The sequence below is a fragment of the Terrapene carolina genome, unplaced genomic scaffold, assembly GCF_002925995.2.
Source record: "Terrapene carolina triunguis isolate 2854851 unplaced genomic scaffold, T_m_triunguis-2.0 Scaffold211, whole genome shotgun sequence".
In the NCBI taxonomy this organism is placed as follows: Eukaryota; Metazoa; Chordata; order Testudines; family Emydidae; genus Terrapene; species Terrapene triunguis.
Window position 1 is genome coordinate 22423592 of NW_020664562.1, and position 14690 is coordinate 22438281.

At 36.3% G+C, this 14690-nt stretch overlaps 1 protein-coding gene across 1 annotated transcript in view; it reads right to left on the bottom strand.

Annotated features, from left to right (window-relative positions):
- LOC112119085 (formin-binding protein 1-like) overlaps positions 1 to 14690 on the bottom strand; it is a 99627-nt gene that overhangs the window by 1171 nt on the left and 83766 nt on the right. The window contains exons 9-16 of the mRNA XM_026655900.1: positions 13326 to 13529; positions 10821 to 10979; positions 6997 to 7011; positions 3772 to 3881; positions 2824 to 2956; positions 2222 to 2316; positions 1353 to 1501; positions 842 to 1000 (exon numbers count right to left, since the gene is read on the bottom strand). Of these exons, the coding sequence (XP_026511685.1) occupies positions 842 to 1000; positions 1353 to 1501; positions 2222 to 2316; positions 2824 to 2956; positions 3772 to 3881; positions 6997 to 7011; positions 10821 to 10979; positions 13326 to 13529 (1024 nt within the window). The remainder of the gene's footprint in view (positions 1 to 841; positions 1001 to 1352; positions 1502 to 2221; positions 2317 to 2823; positions 2957 to 3771; positions 3882 to 6996; positions 7012 to 10820; positions 10980 to 13325; positions 13530 to 14690) is intronic.

Sequence of the window (14690 nt, forward strand, 5' to 3'; positions counted from 1 at the left end):
AATGGAAAGGAACATGGGAATTCAGAAAGACACATTTTATGTTTTAACCATATAGTAACCATCAAAAACATTTCCAAGCCAAAGCAGTATCAAATAGACAACATTCTAGGTTCATAGCCGCTGGCAGGAGAATAAAAGGGTAGGTCCATCATACGGTACTTTCTCTATCTTTAATGGACCATCCTGAGTGGATTGTGCTTTTTTACCTTTGAGAATAGGAAAATGTTTTCCTTTTTATGGCGTGAAAGCTGCTAATATATTTACAAAGAAAGGACAATTATGAACACTTTCAGTAACTGAGCTCAGTCAGTTGTAGAGTGGTTTATTTATTTTTTGTTTTAGAGTTTTAAGTATATGGTAGTTAAAGTTGCTGATGCGGGAACAATAGAGCCTAAAGAGGTTTTCAGAAATTGCAATTTGGAACAGAGGTTATTTTCAAGTACATTGTTGTACAGACAGAAAATTTTAAAAATTACTTTCTGAAGCAAGTGAATATTAAAAATGGATTTTAAAATAGTAGTATAAAAACAAGATGACCTGATCAGTGGAGCAGATCCAATGATTTATAAAATGAAAACACTAAAGGACCTCAGAGAGATAAATGCAGAAATAAGGTAAATGTTGCAGAGCAATTGAATTAAATTAAGACATTTTCTTACTTTTAGTACTAACATCTCTGGAAAAAAAAAGTCTCTAGCCAAGCTCACATGGTGAACAACAGACCACACAAATGCCTTCAGATATCCTAACACTTTCTATGAAATTGTGTGATTCAGTATTTTCCCTATGGAATGTAGAGTAGTAAGCTGCCAGCTTAGTTGTTATATATAGGTTACTGCACCTTTACTGTTTTTCTCTAGAGTTACATCTATATATGATGTTGGCACATAGCCTTCCTCTCCATTCTGTCTTCGAGCTCTTGTCCATCCATCTCCTTTGTCTTCCTCGATAACGTACAAAACCTCCCCTTCTTTCATTGCCAGAGTGCCTTCATTGTGACCTGGGAAAACAGACAAAAAAAGTCTCACAGCTCAGACACAATTTAAAAGTAAGCTTTATATAAACAGGAAGTACTGATAATCTATGGAAGGGAACATATGGACAAACATAGGCTTGCAGACAAAAATCTGGTCTCATGTTGTAAAGCTGAATATATGCCAGAAGCTGTTCTTCTAATATTTGTGTTACAACAATATAAAAGTACTACTCTGCCAATGAATTAAATTGATCTATGGAATACTTCTCATGACCTTAAACGCAGCTGCTAATATTTTTTTAAAACAAAATAATCCATCAGTTTTTTGTTCTGTTTTTTAAAATCAAATAAGCACAATATACAGAGTTAACCCTACCATCAAAAGGATAAATTGCTTTGCAGTGTCCTATAGCTGGTAAGGGATCATCGTCTTCAAATTCATCATCAAATTCATTATGGTGGGCATGCTGTTGTGGTGGGCCTCGAATTTCCTGGTTTGCTTCATCCGTGTAGCTCCCCTCAGGGCTATAATGCAATGAGTAGAGTAAGGACTCTGTATATTTCTCAAAAACCACCCACACAACTTTAGAAGTTACATTTCCATATCTAAAAAAAAATCTGAACCCTAGTGCAACTCAGAAAAGGCTGTTCAAAGTTGTTCTAGGCTATCAGTGTGAACACATGAGGAAAACAGGTTGGCAATATTTAATTATGGATTAAGTATTAATGCATATTGTTTTCTGAAGGAGCAGAGCTGTTTTTTAAAGGCTTGCACTGAACTCTGCTACTAGAACAGCCCAAATTTAACATTTAACAAGGAAGATACAGCAATGGGGATGATCTGACAGAGGTGCGAAATGGGGGAAAAAAAATCTACCTGAGATGCTTGGGAAGTTATAGAAGTCAACAGGGGACATTAATTGAAAGAGTGACCCTTCGGTGATGTCATATACCGTTTTCACCTTGAATTACCTACAACCTGACTAGTCTGTGTATGCATGTATTTTAATGGAAAATTATTTTACTGAAGTGGCAAGAATGAAAAGAAGTAAAATCTAGAACCTTATGGCCAAAAGATGCCATTTGAAGGACATACATAGTGCATCTGGGAATGTGGGAGAAGGAGAGGTGGGTATCACCCACCCTTAGATGCCAGATGGACATGGTGGGAGTAGCTGTGAAAAATAAAAAAATCTACTGAGAATTCCAGTAAAGCTTCAACGCAGATATTGTTAAAATAGTGACCTCTCTCTTCCCTGTGTTACAAGATGGTTGATGTCACTGCTGTGCCTTCTGTCTCCTCTTGCTGCTACTTTACCTTCAACTTCAGAGAGCCAGGCCTTATGGGGAAAAAAGTCAGAAAACATCTGGGGTCAATATTACCAGAGAAGTCTCAACCAGCAAATGTTATATATCACCAAATGTACTATTTCAAATACACTTAACAGTGTAGAATTTAAGTGCCAATATACATCCAGATATCTGCTAAATACCAAATCATCATGAAAGTTTTCTATTTACTTGGCTTGATGCACAAAGCTATCATCTCAGTTTAATACTCAGTAGTGGTGTTGAGAAAATGGTAAAAACTGACATCTTGAACCATTTAACATGAATCACTTAAAAATAAATTTGTAGAAAATAATTTACATTAAATTACTCAGTGCATATCATCTCAGTCTACCTACGTCAACATACTAGGGGGAAGGATGCTCCATGGAAAACTGAATCAGACTAACTTCTTCAAACAGAGAAATTTTCTAGTTCCTATGTTTGTGACTTACAGGGAACATCAGCATATTCCTATTTCAATACACTTGCCAAGGAATAATTTAATAGTTTTTAACCTCATTCTTGTGTATTTCCATTCGAAGACGATCCATGTTGCTCATAGTTTCAGCTAATTTTGGCTGCAAACTGCCTGGATCCCCCATCTGTGGATTCTTCTCATAAACATCTTTCATTTTGATGAGTGCATCCCTGTAGTGAGGTATATGAATGCCCAGGAATTATTACAAGTGGCAATTACATTACAAGATGTTTTGTCTTTAACAGTCCAATAAATACTAAAACAATGTTTGTACAGCACCTAGCACAATGGGTTCCTGGTCCATCATTAGGGCTTCTAGGTTCTACAGTAATACAAATAATAACAACCACCATAGACACAAAGAGGATGAATATAAAAACTCTCTCTTTCCTGACCCAAGAGAAGCTACTGTCTCCCTCCCCAGTCCTGTCCCCTCCACTCTCTCAATAAAATAAGGCCCTCATTTCCTTAGCCTCTCCCCAAGGGCAAAGCCCAGTATCCTGTCTTCCCTCCTACTGTGCTTATGCCCCTCCCTCCCCGCACCCTCTCTCTGCAAAGACATACACAGTTCAAATACTGGGTCTTTCCACCCATCTTCAATCTCATTATAATTCACCCTCTGCTACCTGGTTCCTGGCATATGGTCATTTCTTAACGATTAATGCCCAAGTTTTCTAATGTATCCACTAGTTTTAGATGCCCAGTTTGGCAGACCTAAGGTCTGATTTTTAGAGTTGTTGAGCATTCACAACTCTAGATACAGTATTTGTAATGTTTAATATAAAAACGGATAATCAATTGCTAAAACAACAAAGTTGATAACGATGGAGCACATATACTATAAAGGTGGACAGACCAACAATTGACATACTACTTAGAGCAGTTTAACTTTTGAAAACTCTGGCTTATAAAAAGAAACCTAGAAAGAAATGGTCAAAGATAAGGGTGACCAAAAAATGGACTAAGCTGTGAAGGACACACTTACTTTTGGTCTGTTTCTTTCTGTAGTTCTCTGTTGAGTTCATCGATTCTCTGCTGCAGTTTCTTACGTCTTTGTTCTGGCGGCAGATGACTGAAATCTTCTAGTGTGGGACCCTGCAACAAAGATAAATACTATTAAACACTGGAAAATTCTGTCTATAGTTATTTCTACTGACAATCCACACACAAACAGTTTTCTCTGACATGAGGTAGCAGGATGAACCTTCTTAGCAACTATGCTATACACACAGCTATATCAAGCATACACCTAAACCGAGTACGTATGATCTTAGTGTCATAGCCCTTGTTCTTCACTCTGTCCCCTCCCTACTGTTTTGTTCTGTCACATCATGTGACAAGTTTGATTATAGGCATTTAGAAAGACATGATCTCTCTCTCAACGTATACCCTGAAGTGCCTAGCGCACTTTTGGGCACGGTCAAAAAAAATAATCAAACAAGAAGTCTTAATAAAATCGTTATTGGATACATATCACAAGAGTGATACATGAATGGGGAATAAACTGACTTAGAATACACACTAGCAGAAAATAAATCAAAATTAATAACCATCTCAGCTAAGCTGTGAGGAAATTTAGACTTAGTTTCTTTGTTTCATAGTATAGACCAGGGATCGGCAACCTTTGGCACGCGGCCCATCAGGGAAATCCGCTGGTGGGCTGGGATGGTTTGTTTACCTGCAGCATCCGCAGGTTCGGCCGATTGCAGCTCCCACTGGCCGCGGTTCGCCGTTCCAGGACAATGGGGGCTACAGGAAGCAGTGTGGGCCAAGAGATGTGCTGGCCGCTGCTTCCTGCAGCCCCCATTGGCCTGGAACGGCGAACCGCAGCCAGTGGGAGCTGCGATCGACCAAACCTGCGAACTCTGCAAGTAAACAAACCGTCCCAGCCCGCCAGTGGATTTCACTGACGGGCCGTGTGCCAAAGGTTGCCGATCCCTGGTATAGACCATGCAAATTAATTTGCCAATCGCAGATCTGGTAAATGTGCAAGTCAGCAAAATTTGCAACCCTAAGTACTTTTAATGTACAGTAATGCCAGTTCAAAGTATTCTTCATAATATTACAACAATCACTTAATGAACAGGAGCAATATTAGAATCAAACCAAAAAACATTTTTTCATACTGTCTAAATTCTATCAACTTTGGTGAACTACACCCCATCATCAGTATTTCCACAATTATCTTAATATATACTTCTGTAAAATAACGTTTAGTTGCTGTAAGTTGCTTTGCAGATACAACCATGCCTACAGCCTAATACTGGTCCCATTGAAGTCAACAGAAATGCTAATAGTTTCTTCAATAGCTGGGTTAGGTCCATAATAAATAATTTATGGATCTATAAACGATTGCACAGAAAAGCTGAACCATAGGTCCTCCTAGTCCAGCCCTTGCAATCAAAGCCAATTTAGTAAGTTAACAGACAGCATGAAATACTGTACCAAATAGTAATTACAACTGAAATCCAGAAAGCAATAGGCGTATATGGTTTGCAATCTGCCTAGAGTGTCTGTTTTCCACTTTACTTGGATACTGCCAAAAGAAAAGAATACAATCGTGGTATTCATCCCAAATCCCTTACTGATATATTTCCCTTTAAGAATTTGGTCAATAATGCCTGAAAGCATACTTGAGAAGAAATATTAACTAGTTAGTAAATCGTTTCTCAATCATGAATTTTTACATAAAATTATGAAATCTCTAAGTCCTCTTCTATGTCCTGCTTTATTTACTATCAACATGAGCTATGTGAGAGTGAAATGGAGTTTATACAACATCAAAACTGTGGATTACAGAAACTACCCTGAATCAAAGCTACAGAAGCATTGTCAACTTTTTCATTCTATTCCCAAAAATAGTATGTTTGGGGGGGGAGGGGGGACAGCTTGTTGCTCAAACATTGATGGTTCTTGAAATTTTGCATAAAAACTAACTTCAAATGCTCAAATCCTTTTACCAAATAAATTACAGAAAATATGGATTATGGACACTATGAGTTCCCTCGCCTCAGTATATTGCAGGTATAAGCCCCTATATGTCCTCTCAATTAAGTGTGTGGGGGTATTTATACATATGAATTTTAAGAGGTTGTTGCCAAAAGCCCACACCTCAGCAACAGATATGCATGTCAGAGAGAGAGAGAAAGAAAGAAAGAAAGAAAGAGCGTTTGGGGAGAGGAGAAAAAAAAGTTCAAGCCTTAGGGTTAATAATACCAACTGATAAAAATGCTGCCTTCTTCATGTGCTAGTTATTTAGAAGGTTGTTTGTTTTAAACGCTGAAAAAGAATCTGGCATTAAAGGCAATCTGAAAAGGGGAGAATTTAACAAGCAGTGCGTTTCTCCCAACTGTCAGGATTTTGAGTTAAATGGGCATTCATTGACCCAACACCAGCCCACACCAAGTTTTAAACAATGTGTCTAAAAATTTCTTCCCTTCTCAACTGCATGGTTTTCAGTCCCTTGTCACTTGTGATATCATCATTCCACTACTACTTCAGTCATTCAGTACAACCAGGAAAATCACGATCTGATATTTCTAATGTAAAAAACACAGCCACCACCATATTGCTTTCTTTACGCATCATAAAGAAACAAGAAAGGACAAACTTTCCTCCTGCCTCTCTCACCCACCCCCGGCCGCCTTTTTACATCAGTGGTACCTTATAGTAAAATTAGAAGAACAGGACTCTTATTGTGAATATCATTGATTCACTCCAGGAAACTAAATGCCGATAGGTGTGTGTTGGAATTTTTCATCCAAATTGAGAGCTTGGCAGTACAAGTGGAAAGAGGTGTATTTTTCCTTCAACCACTAAAAATTAAGTTCAAAAGACCCTTTATTATTCTTATTCATGTTTCCTTCTTTATACAACTTCCACAATCTTTTCATATAACTATTCTGCAGAGTTTTAACAGCTTTTCTATCAATCCCTGATAAATCATGAAATATATTTTCATTATGACCAACACATGAAATCTGTCCACCTTCACTCTAAGTCATAGATAAGTTGCATCCAGATCACAGGTCCAATTAGCTCACACTGAACATGGATGATTAAAAAGAAAGACCATGTATACAAGGTGAAAAATCTGAAAATGTATTTCAGCACCTGATTCAAAGCAATTATGATATGGAAACAATTTCAAAAGATTACTTTCATGCTATTTTATCAGAAGTACAGCAGACAGATCAGCACACAGGCTTACCATCTTCACCGACCACTGAACAGTTCATTTGAAAACAGAAAGAAACGGGAAATTATTCACATGCAATCATCATTTAGGAAGTGAAGGTTTATTCCTAAAAATATATCTTTAAAATATTTAAAGTAAAATTTTACAAACTCAAAATTAAATGATGCACTTCACTATCAGCACAAAAACAGCAAAATACAAGTTTGAAGTGCACTTATGCTGAGAGAATTATTGGCAATTAAAGCTTACATTGAATGATAATGGGTAGTTTACCTTGTGGAATTACAATGCATGGCTTCATTTAACGACTTATTTATTTTAGTATTTATAATAATATATATTTAGAGAAAAACAAAATATAAAGCGAACACTGCACAAAGCAGAAGAATTTTTGATGATGACGACGATGATGGGCCGGTCTATCATATACAAAAATTTGGTAAATCATGACTAGGAATATACTGCATCACTTCAAAACTGTTAATATCCCAACAGAACAAAAATAAAGAGGGTTCCCATGGAAGGTGCAAAATCCCTTCTCTGCCATTTCAAGCTTAAAAGTTTAATTTTACATTTTAAACTGTTCAATTGATCACTGCGCTATACTCAAAAATATTAAAATCTACAGACAAACTGGTGAGAATAAACAGGACTTTCTTCTGAGACAAAGCAATATCTTATGACAGACAAGACTGGTACAGCTCCAACAAGGTGCCATATCCCAGGGGCGTGCTATACACTCAGAGTGATCCTACCAAACTTGTTAAGCTTCTCAAGTAGAGCACCATGAAGGGGTTAGAAAGGACCCTTTCATCAATAAAAAGAACAGGAGTAGTTGTGGCACCTTAGAAACTAACACATTTATTTGAGCATAAGCTTTCGTGGGCTAAAACCCACTTCATCGGATGCATGCAGTGGAAAATACAAGTGGGTTTTAGCCCACGAAAGCTTATGCTCAAATAAATTTGTTAGTCTCTAAGGTGCCACAAGTACTCCTGTTCTTTTTGCGGATTCAGACTAACACGGCTGCTACTCTGAAGCCTTTCATCAATGTATCAATGATTCATATTCACATCATCAGTTGTGACCAAATGGTATTACTGTCTGACTGCTAACGAGTGGCATACATGAAAGGTTAGAGGTCTCATTTAAGCAACTTTCTAACAAGTTTCTACCTAAAAATCCAAGTTTCTACCTTTTCCACCTAAAAATCCACCTCTATTAATAACACCCTGGCTAGCAAGCTCAGTAAATTCTAATAATGTAACGGGGACATAGACTGAACGACTCTGCTTTCTAGAGGTAATCTCCCCAGACATGCACTGAGGAGAACTGGCAGAGAAGCATGGGTGAGGCTTGCACTTCCATTGCTTATGATAGGCCTGTTTTAAGGCTGGGATTTCCGTTCAAACTGCTATCAAGCCGGCACCTTTCACAGCATTAAACTCTTTGACAATTACAAATTGGAAGTAGAATAAATAATAATACATTTTAACAAATAAGTGACAAAAACTACCCATTATCTGATGTGTCTGGTTTGCAGAATCACTTTCCCTTGATTTATAGCATGGAATGACATTTGGGTTTCTCCTTCACATTAAATAAACAACATAGCTGCATTTCTGCTCATTTCAGATGGGCAATGATAACAGTGAACAAAGAAAACCCCTACAGTTTGAATTTGTTTTCTGTTACACACAGTTGCTGATGGGGAGTTTTGATGATGCATGAAGCACAGAGTAATGAGAGCAGTTTCCTGTTTATGGCCTTGTTCAAATATTCCTTGAGTGAAATCCTGGACAGGGCAGGTAAACAAAATATCCAACATACTCAGCTTCTGTGCATATTATTTGCCAATTTACTGGTGAATTTAAATTAAAAAACAAAGCAAATTAAAATGCCATTTGATAGCAGAGAATGTCAATACCATTGAGAAAATGTTTTACAGCAATAAAAGAGTGGAAATCACAGTTGTGTGTGTTAAATAGTGTCAATGTACAATATCTGAAATATTTTTATATATTTTGATGGAAAACATATACAATATTAAATTGCCATATGACAGGAAATTTTTTACAACTATGGTAAATTGTTCAGCTTGCAAAAGGATGTATCAGTTCCCTTGACATTTGTTAAAGTAGTATTTTAAAGTGCTTGCATGATATTGCAAAAATTTTTTAAATGAAACAAACAATTATATTTGCTGCCCTGAAGGTTTACAAGAGAGAATAATGTTTGGTATTGTGGGACTTCCACTGAGCTGAGCTCAGATCTGCAGAAGCTTGAATGATCCTTGTAAATTTTAATTAATGCCATATTTGATCACATTCGCTAACCTTTCTATTTTGCATTGTGATCAGTGCGTTTTAAAATAAAAAACTTCTTTTAAGATGCACTTCATTTTCTGTTCATACAGTAAAACTGCCACTAGATGATTTTTACATGTAATAAAATGGCCTACTTGGTTAAAACTCCTATCAGGCCTTGCTTCCTGAGTCAGTAGCAGGCATGTTCAGTAATCAGGAGAAAGCGGAAAAGATTAGTGTTATTTCAACAACCTCCCATACCTCATTAATGAACAGTATTGAAGGAGTTTCCTTATACTCTCCTGACCAAAGCAAGTTTTGATCAATTGACACAGAAGGAGAGAAAGGGGAAATCTGTCCTTCATAAAGATCTTAGATGTCCACAAGAGTCTTCTGCAACCTAGGCTCCTGTATATAAGGGGTGGTATACAGAGTAACTTGAGGGCTTGGAGTAACCAGGCACTAGATAAGGTAAATTAAAGAATGTAAATTTAAAATAATCTGAAATGTAATCAACTGACAGCCAGGGCTCCTCTAATCATTAACTGGAATGTCATATGACGTTGGACTTTGATCTCCACTCTAGAGCAACAGAATCCGCCATAGTTGTATACAGTATGAAACAGAGGGTTTATTTCATTTTCAATATCAGAAAAATAATGATATAAATCTAACCAAATATACCTAAATTTCTGATTATGGGGATCAACAAATGCTATAAATTTTACATAAACAAGGCAGACTATGTTTCACTGACATAATGGGATAATGCCAGTTCATTTTTCACTAGTACAATATATGTTTCTAGGAAACCATTTCAACTTTTCAATTTTATTGTCAACGGAACAAATTCCATTTGCTAAATATGCTATTATAAATTAGTAAATGCATTCCCCTAATAAATCTCAGAAAGTGACGTTTAGTAGTAATTTATAATTGATGGAAGGTATTTTACAAAAAAAAATCCTTTAGGAAGCAAAAGCAATTTAACTATCAATGTACATTACATTAAAAAAAATTATAATCCATTATAAGAAACGAATGATGGTTTAACGTGTTAAAAACTGCACACTATCGCATTTAAACTACAACGAGAGATGGGTTTTCCCCTTTTAATTCAGTTTCTCAGAAATCAACTTCTACTATTTTAGCAAGACATCAGCAAATAAGACATGTCAATTTCTTTAGTGATAACTATACACCCAATGATAAATTACTGCAAAAATGCATTACATGATGGAGGTAAGACATTTGTGAATGTGCACAACAACAAAAAAAGATTTCAAACACATACTCAGCACCCTCTTTATAATACTTTCCTTTTGGAGTCAAACATTTTTAATGTAATAAAAAGTTTTTAAAATGAAGGTAACTATTATGTAATAGAGAGCAAAGTACCCTAAAAGTGACCTTTTATCAGAGTGTTATACCAGAGTGAGCCTTATAATGAGGGTGGAGGGTATCAGAAAAGCCACACCACAAACACACTTCATAGCCCATCATGCATTTTCAACTGCTTATCAAACTTACCCCTCTTTTGAGGCTTCTGAAAGAAGGAATTCTGGGCTTCCCTGTTTTTATGTCACTCATGCAATAATGCACTGGTTCAATGGAGAATATGGGATACTGGGACCCATTAGGAGTAGTGGATGTGTATAAACTAGTAGGGGTAAGGGGTGGGGACTGTGGCTAATATGGAAATAAAGAAAGGAATAAATAAGCCAAATGTTCAAAGTAATTTTAAAATGAAAATTCTGTCTTTCAGTAACAAAATTTCCATCCAACACAAAAACGGTTCATAGCATGTTTTACTAGAAGATTTACCACCATAACTGTATCAACTTTAAAATAGTTTGCAGAGCAAAGATAGTCATTTTTCTAAATGGTTTTATTCAGAATTAGTCTTTTGAGTTAAAGTTGGTGCAGATAAAGGATACAAGTTTAAGAATACTTTCCACCCAATTTCCGAGATACTAGCAATACCCAAGTACCTGAGATAGTCTCCTTCCTTTATACTTCCCAATAGCATCTTCAGTATTCCCTAACCCTTGTTACTATCCTTCTGGACTCCTGCTCTTCCTCACCCTGCACTGCTCCTCCTTCTCTGTAAGGTTTTTTCTATTATATGTGATAGGCTAAATCCAGAATTACCATTATGATGTCCCTAAACAGGTCAGTCACAGAAAGACAAATTTGTAATCCCAGCTGTGGGGAACTACTGAAGTAGGTAAGATAGATTCACTACCTTTGGACTTTAACATTAGGTGTACGGCTTTCCTTACCATTACAGCTTCTTTAATGTCCTCATTCTTCCTTCACTTCTGTTTTAAATCACCCACCTCTAACCTTTTCTCCTCCTCCCTACTCCTTTTCCAATCTGCTTTTCCCTCACCTGCTATACACCTCTCCTCCATCTTCTATAGTTCTTTCCCCTTTCAAAAAACTACTATCTCAGCTGAATTTACCATCTACAAAGAGGTCGAGTATCTTGAAATGCAAATTAAGACCCACCAGATTCACAGATACATCGAGTCACAAAGGCTACCCTGAACATCCAGCTAGTTTGTCAACCAGAATTTTTTAAAATCAATTTTAAAAAATCCAGTTTCTGTTATAAATTGTTTAAATAATGCTCTGATTTTTTTTAAAATACTTCTTAAAAAAGGTATGCTCCTTTGTTACTGTTTTTCCTCCCCAGAAAGTGAGAAACACTGACATAAGCTTCCATTCTGCAATGCACGTAACCATTACATATGACTAACTTTACCCATGATTTGGTCCACTCTGTTCAGCAGCACTACTCAATGTGTAAGTATTTGCAGAATTGTAGCATGACTCTACAAAGAAAACAGTGACAATATACAAAGTGCTATCAAATGTACAAAGTAAAACTGGGGAAGAGAGAGAATTTTTTTTCCTGATACCTTCTTTCAACTACAGTCATCTTAGGTGTTAACTGTAACTAAAGTAAGAACAGAAGGACAGGTCCTCCGCAGGTGTAAATCAGCACAGCTTCATTACTTCAATGGAACTAGCCAATTTACACCAGATGAGGCCCTGGCTAAAATTTTCAGGCAGAAGTATGATTTTCAAATTGATGGTGTCTTTTAATTTAAATTCAGTCCTAATCTCTTGTGTAGCCCTCTAGACAAATACTAGTAAAATATGTTAGCATGATAAAGTGATATATTACAGTTAATAATTACAGTGGATGAAAAATAAATAACCCAGGTTTTCATTGCTACCATACAGGAGCAATTAGAAAATGTGCTATGAGGAGGATGCAGGAATTAGATATTCTATCTCTCCCCTTAGAGAAGACTTGTGTATCTGGAATATTATCTGCAAAAACATAAATCCCAACTGGAAAGAAGTCTGGAGAGTAGTTCTTTCGTCATAATAAAACTTTTCTATTTCACTAAGTTGCTACTGACTAGCAGCATTGAAAGTCCTCATTAAAATTTGTGGGAATAATTAAATGATTTGTTTATACGCTCTAATATGGAACAAGTAAAAAAGATCTAAAATATATGTAATTTAATCTTTGTATGTTCAATTACTTATTTAAATAGCCAACACCAGTATTAGTGGCCCCTTTTGTTGGTCCATGAAGGCATCTTTCACAGAAAGTGTCAATTAAACCTACATGCACAGAAGTAAGAGAGGAGTAACATCTCTGTTCTAACATTTTTATCAAAAGTAGGTTTATAACTATTAATTCTTTTATTTGTTTAGTCTTAAGTTTCCCCTTTGGCACCTGCCCATATGAAACTCTGAAAAATTAGATGTTTTACTATATGACCAAATATTTCATGTTTTCAAACAGAAAGCATTTTATGAAAATATTATCACAAACTTTCAAAACCAGCAACAAATAGTAGAATCCATTTGGTACCTCTACCTGCAAAGTAAAGGGGAAAGCATGTAATTTAATTTTCTTTTGTGAGTCACCTTTAAAAGAAGTAATTCCTTCTACCACAAACTACAAATCCTAAGCACAATTTTATTTGGGAATAGTAACTTCACAATTCTTACCTTTGGCTTCTTTCCAAAAAGCCACAGCTTGCCCTTAGCCTTGCCCACAGTGGTTTTTGAATCAATCTTCATTCCTTCCTGCTTTGGTGTACTGATGGTTCCATCAGAGACGGTCCTGTAAATATGCTGACTGTAATCTTCAAATGGGAAGTCTCCAGGAGGTTCAAACCCAGACTTGAAGGAGTCTATCACTATTTGAGAATCCTGTATATAAGCAACATTAGTGAGCTTAAAAAAAAATCTGCACGTATGAATCTTACTGCACTGGCTATGCTATAAACATACACAGCCAAGACAACAGAAGCAATATGGACTGCATAAAAGATAATTCCAGACATGAATATTCTTTCTAAATGAATAATTGCATTTACAGATACAGTTTTCCTGTTAGCACTTGTACTATCATGTAAACCAGAGGTTTCCAACCTGTGGTTCGCAGACCCCCTGGGAGTGCACAGACTATGTCAAAGATTTCCAAAGGGATCCGCACCTCCATTCAAAATTTTTTAGGGGTCCAGAAATGAAAAAAGGTTGAAAATCACTGATCTAATCTATTCAGAGGTGTAGTCTAGTGGCTAAGCCATGGGATCAGGAAGCATGAAATCCAAAGTTTATAGGATCAATTCTGACACTGACTCCCTCTATAGCCTTGGGTATGTCAATAAATCCCTCTGACTCAAATCTTCCATCTGTAAAATAACGCTTAGATACTGTAACACACAGGAGTTTTAAATATTAATATTATAGATTAAACCAAATATTGCATCTGCCTTCATTCCACAGTAATAATTAATTTTTATACATCCTATTTCAGACATATTAGTGAGCTTTCATATATACTATTTTCTGTAAATTGTTTTAACTACACATGAAAAATACTTTCCCAATATAATTCCTTTTATAAAATGTTTTGTTTTTATATATTACTAACATAAGGTCCAGTGCGGCTACCACTGAAGTCAATGACAAAACTCCCATTTCAGTGAGTAGGATCAATCCCATAATACAGTATCTTACATATATATTGTGTGATCATATAATTTAAAGACCGTGTCATAAGGCTATGCACCACGGGGTCAAATTAAGGTTGCACAAGCAGACAATTCTGGAATTTTCTAATTTGTGAGTATTGGACTTTACAACCATACCAGTCTTTACACTTAGTTCTTTGCGAGATCAAACTGCTGTCTGTCTATTTCAGACAGCTCTTCAGTAGCTCATGTAAAATAAATTGATGTCAACCCAGTTCCCAGTCAAGAAGCATCCTGATCACAAACTCACATTGGTTTAATCCAGGCCTGGCTACCCAACCATAGTTATCAAAACAAACTGTTAAGATGGAGTGATCATTTGTGCAAAGCCAAC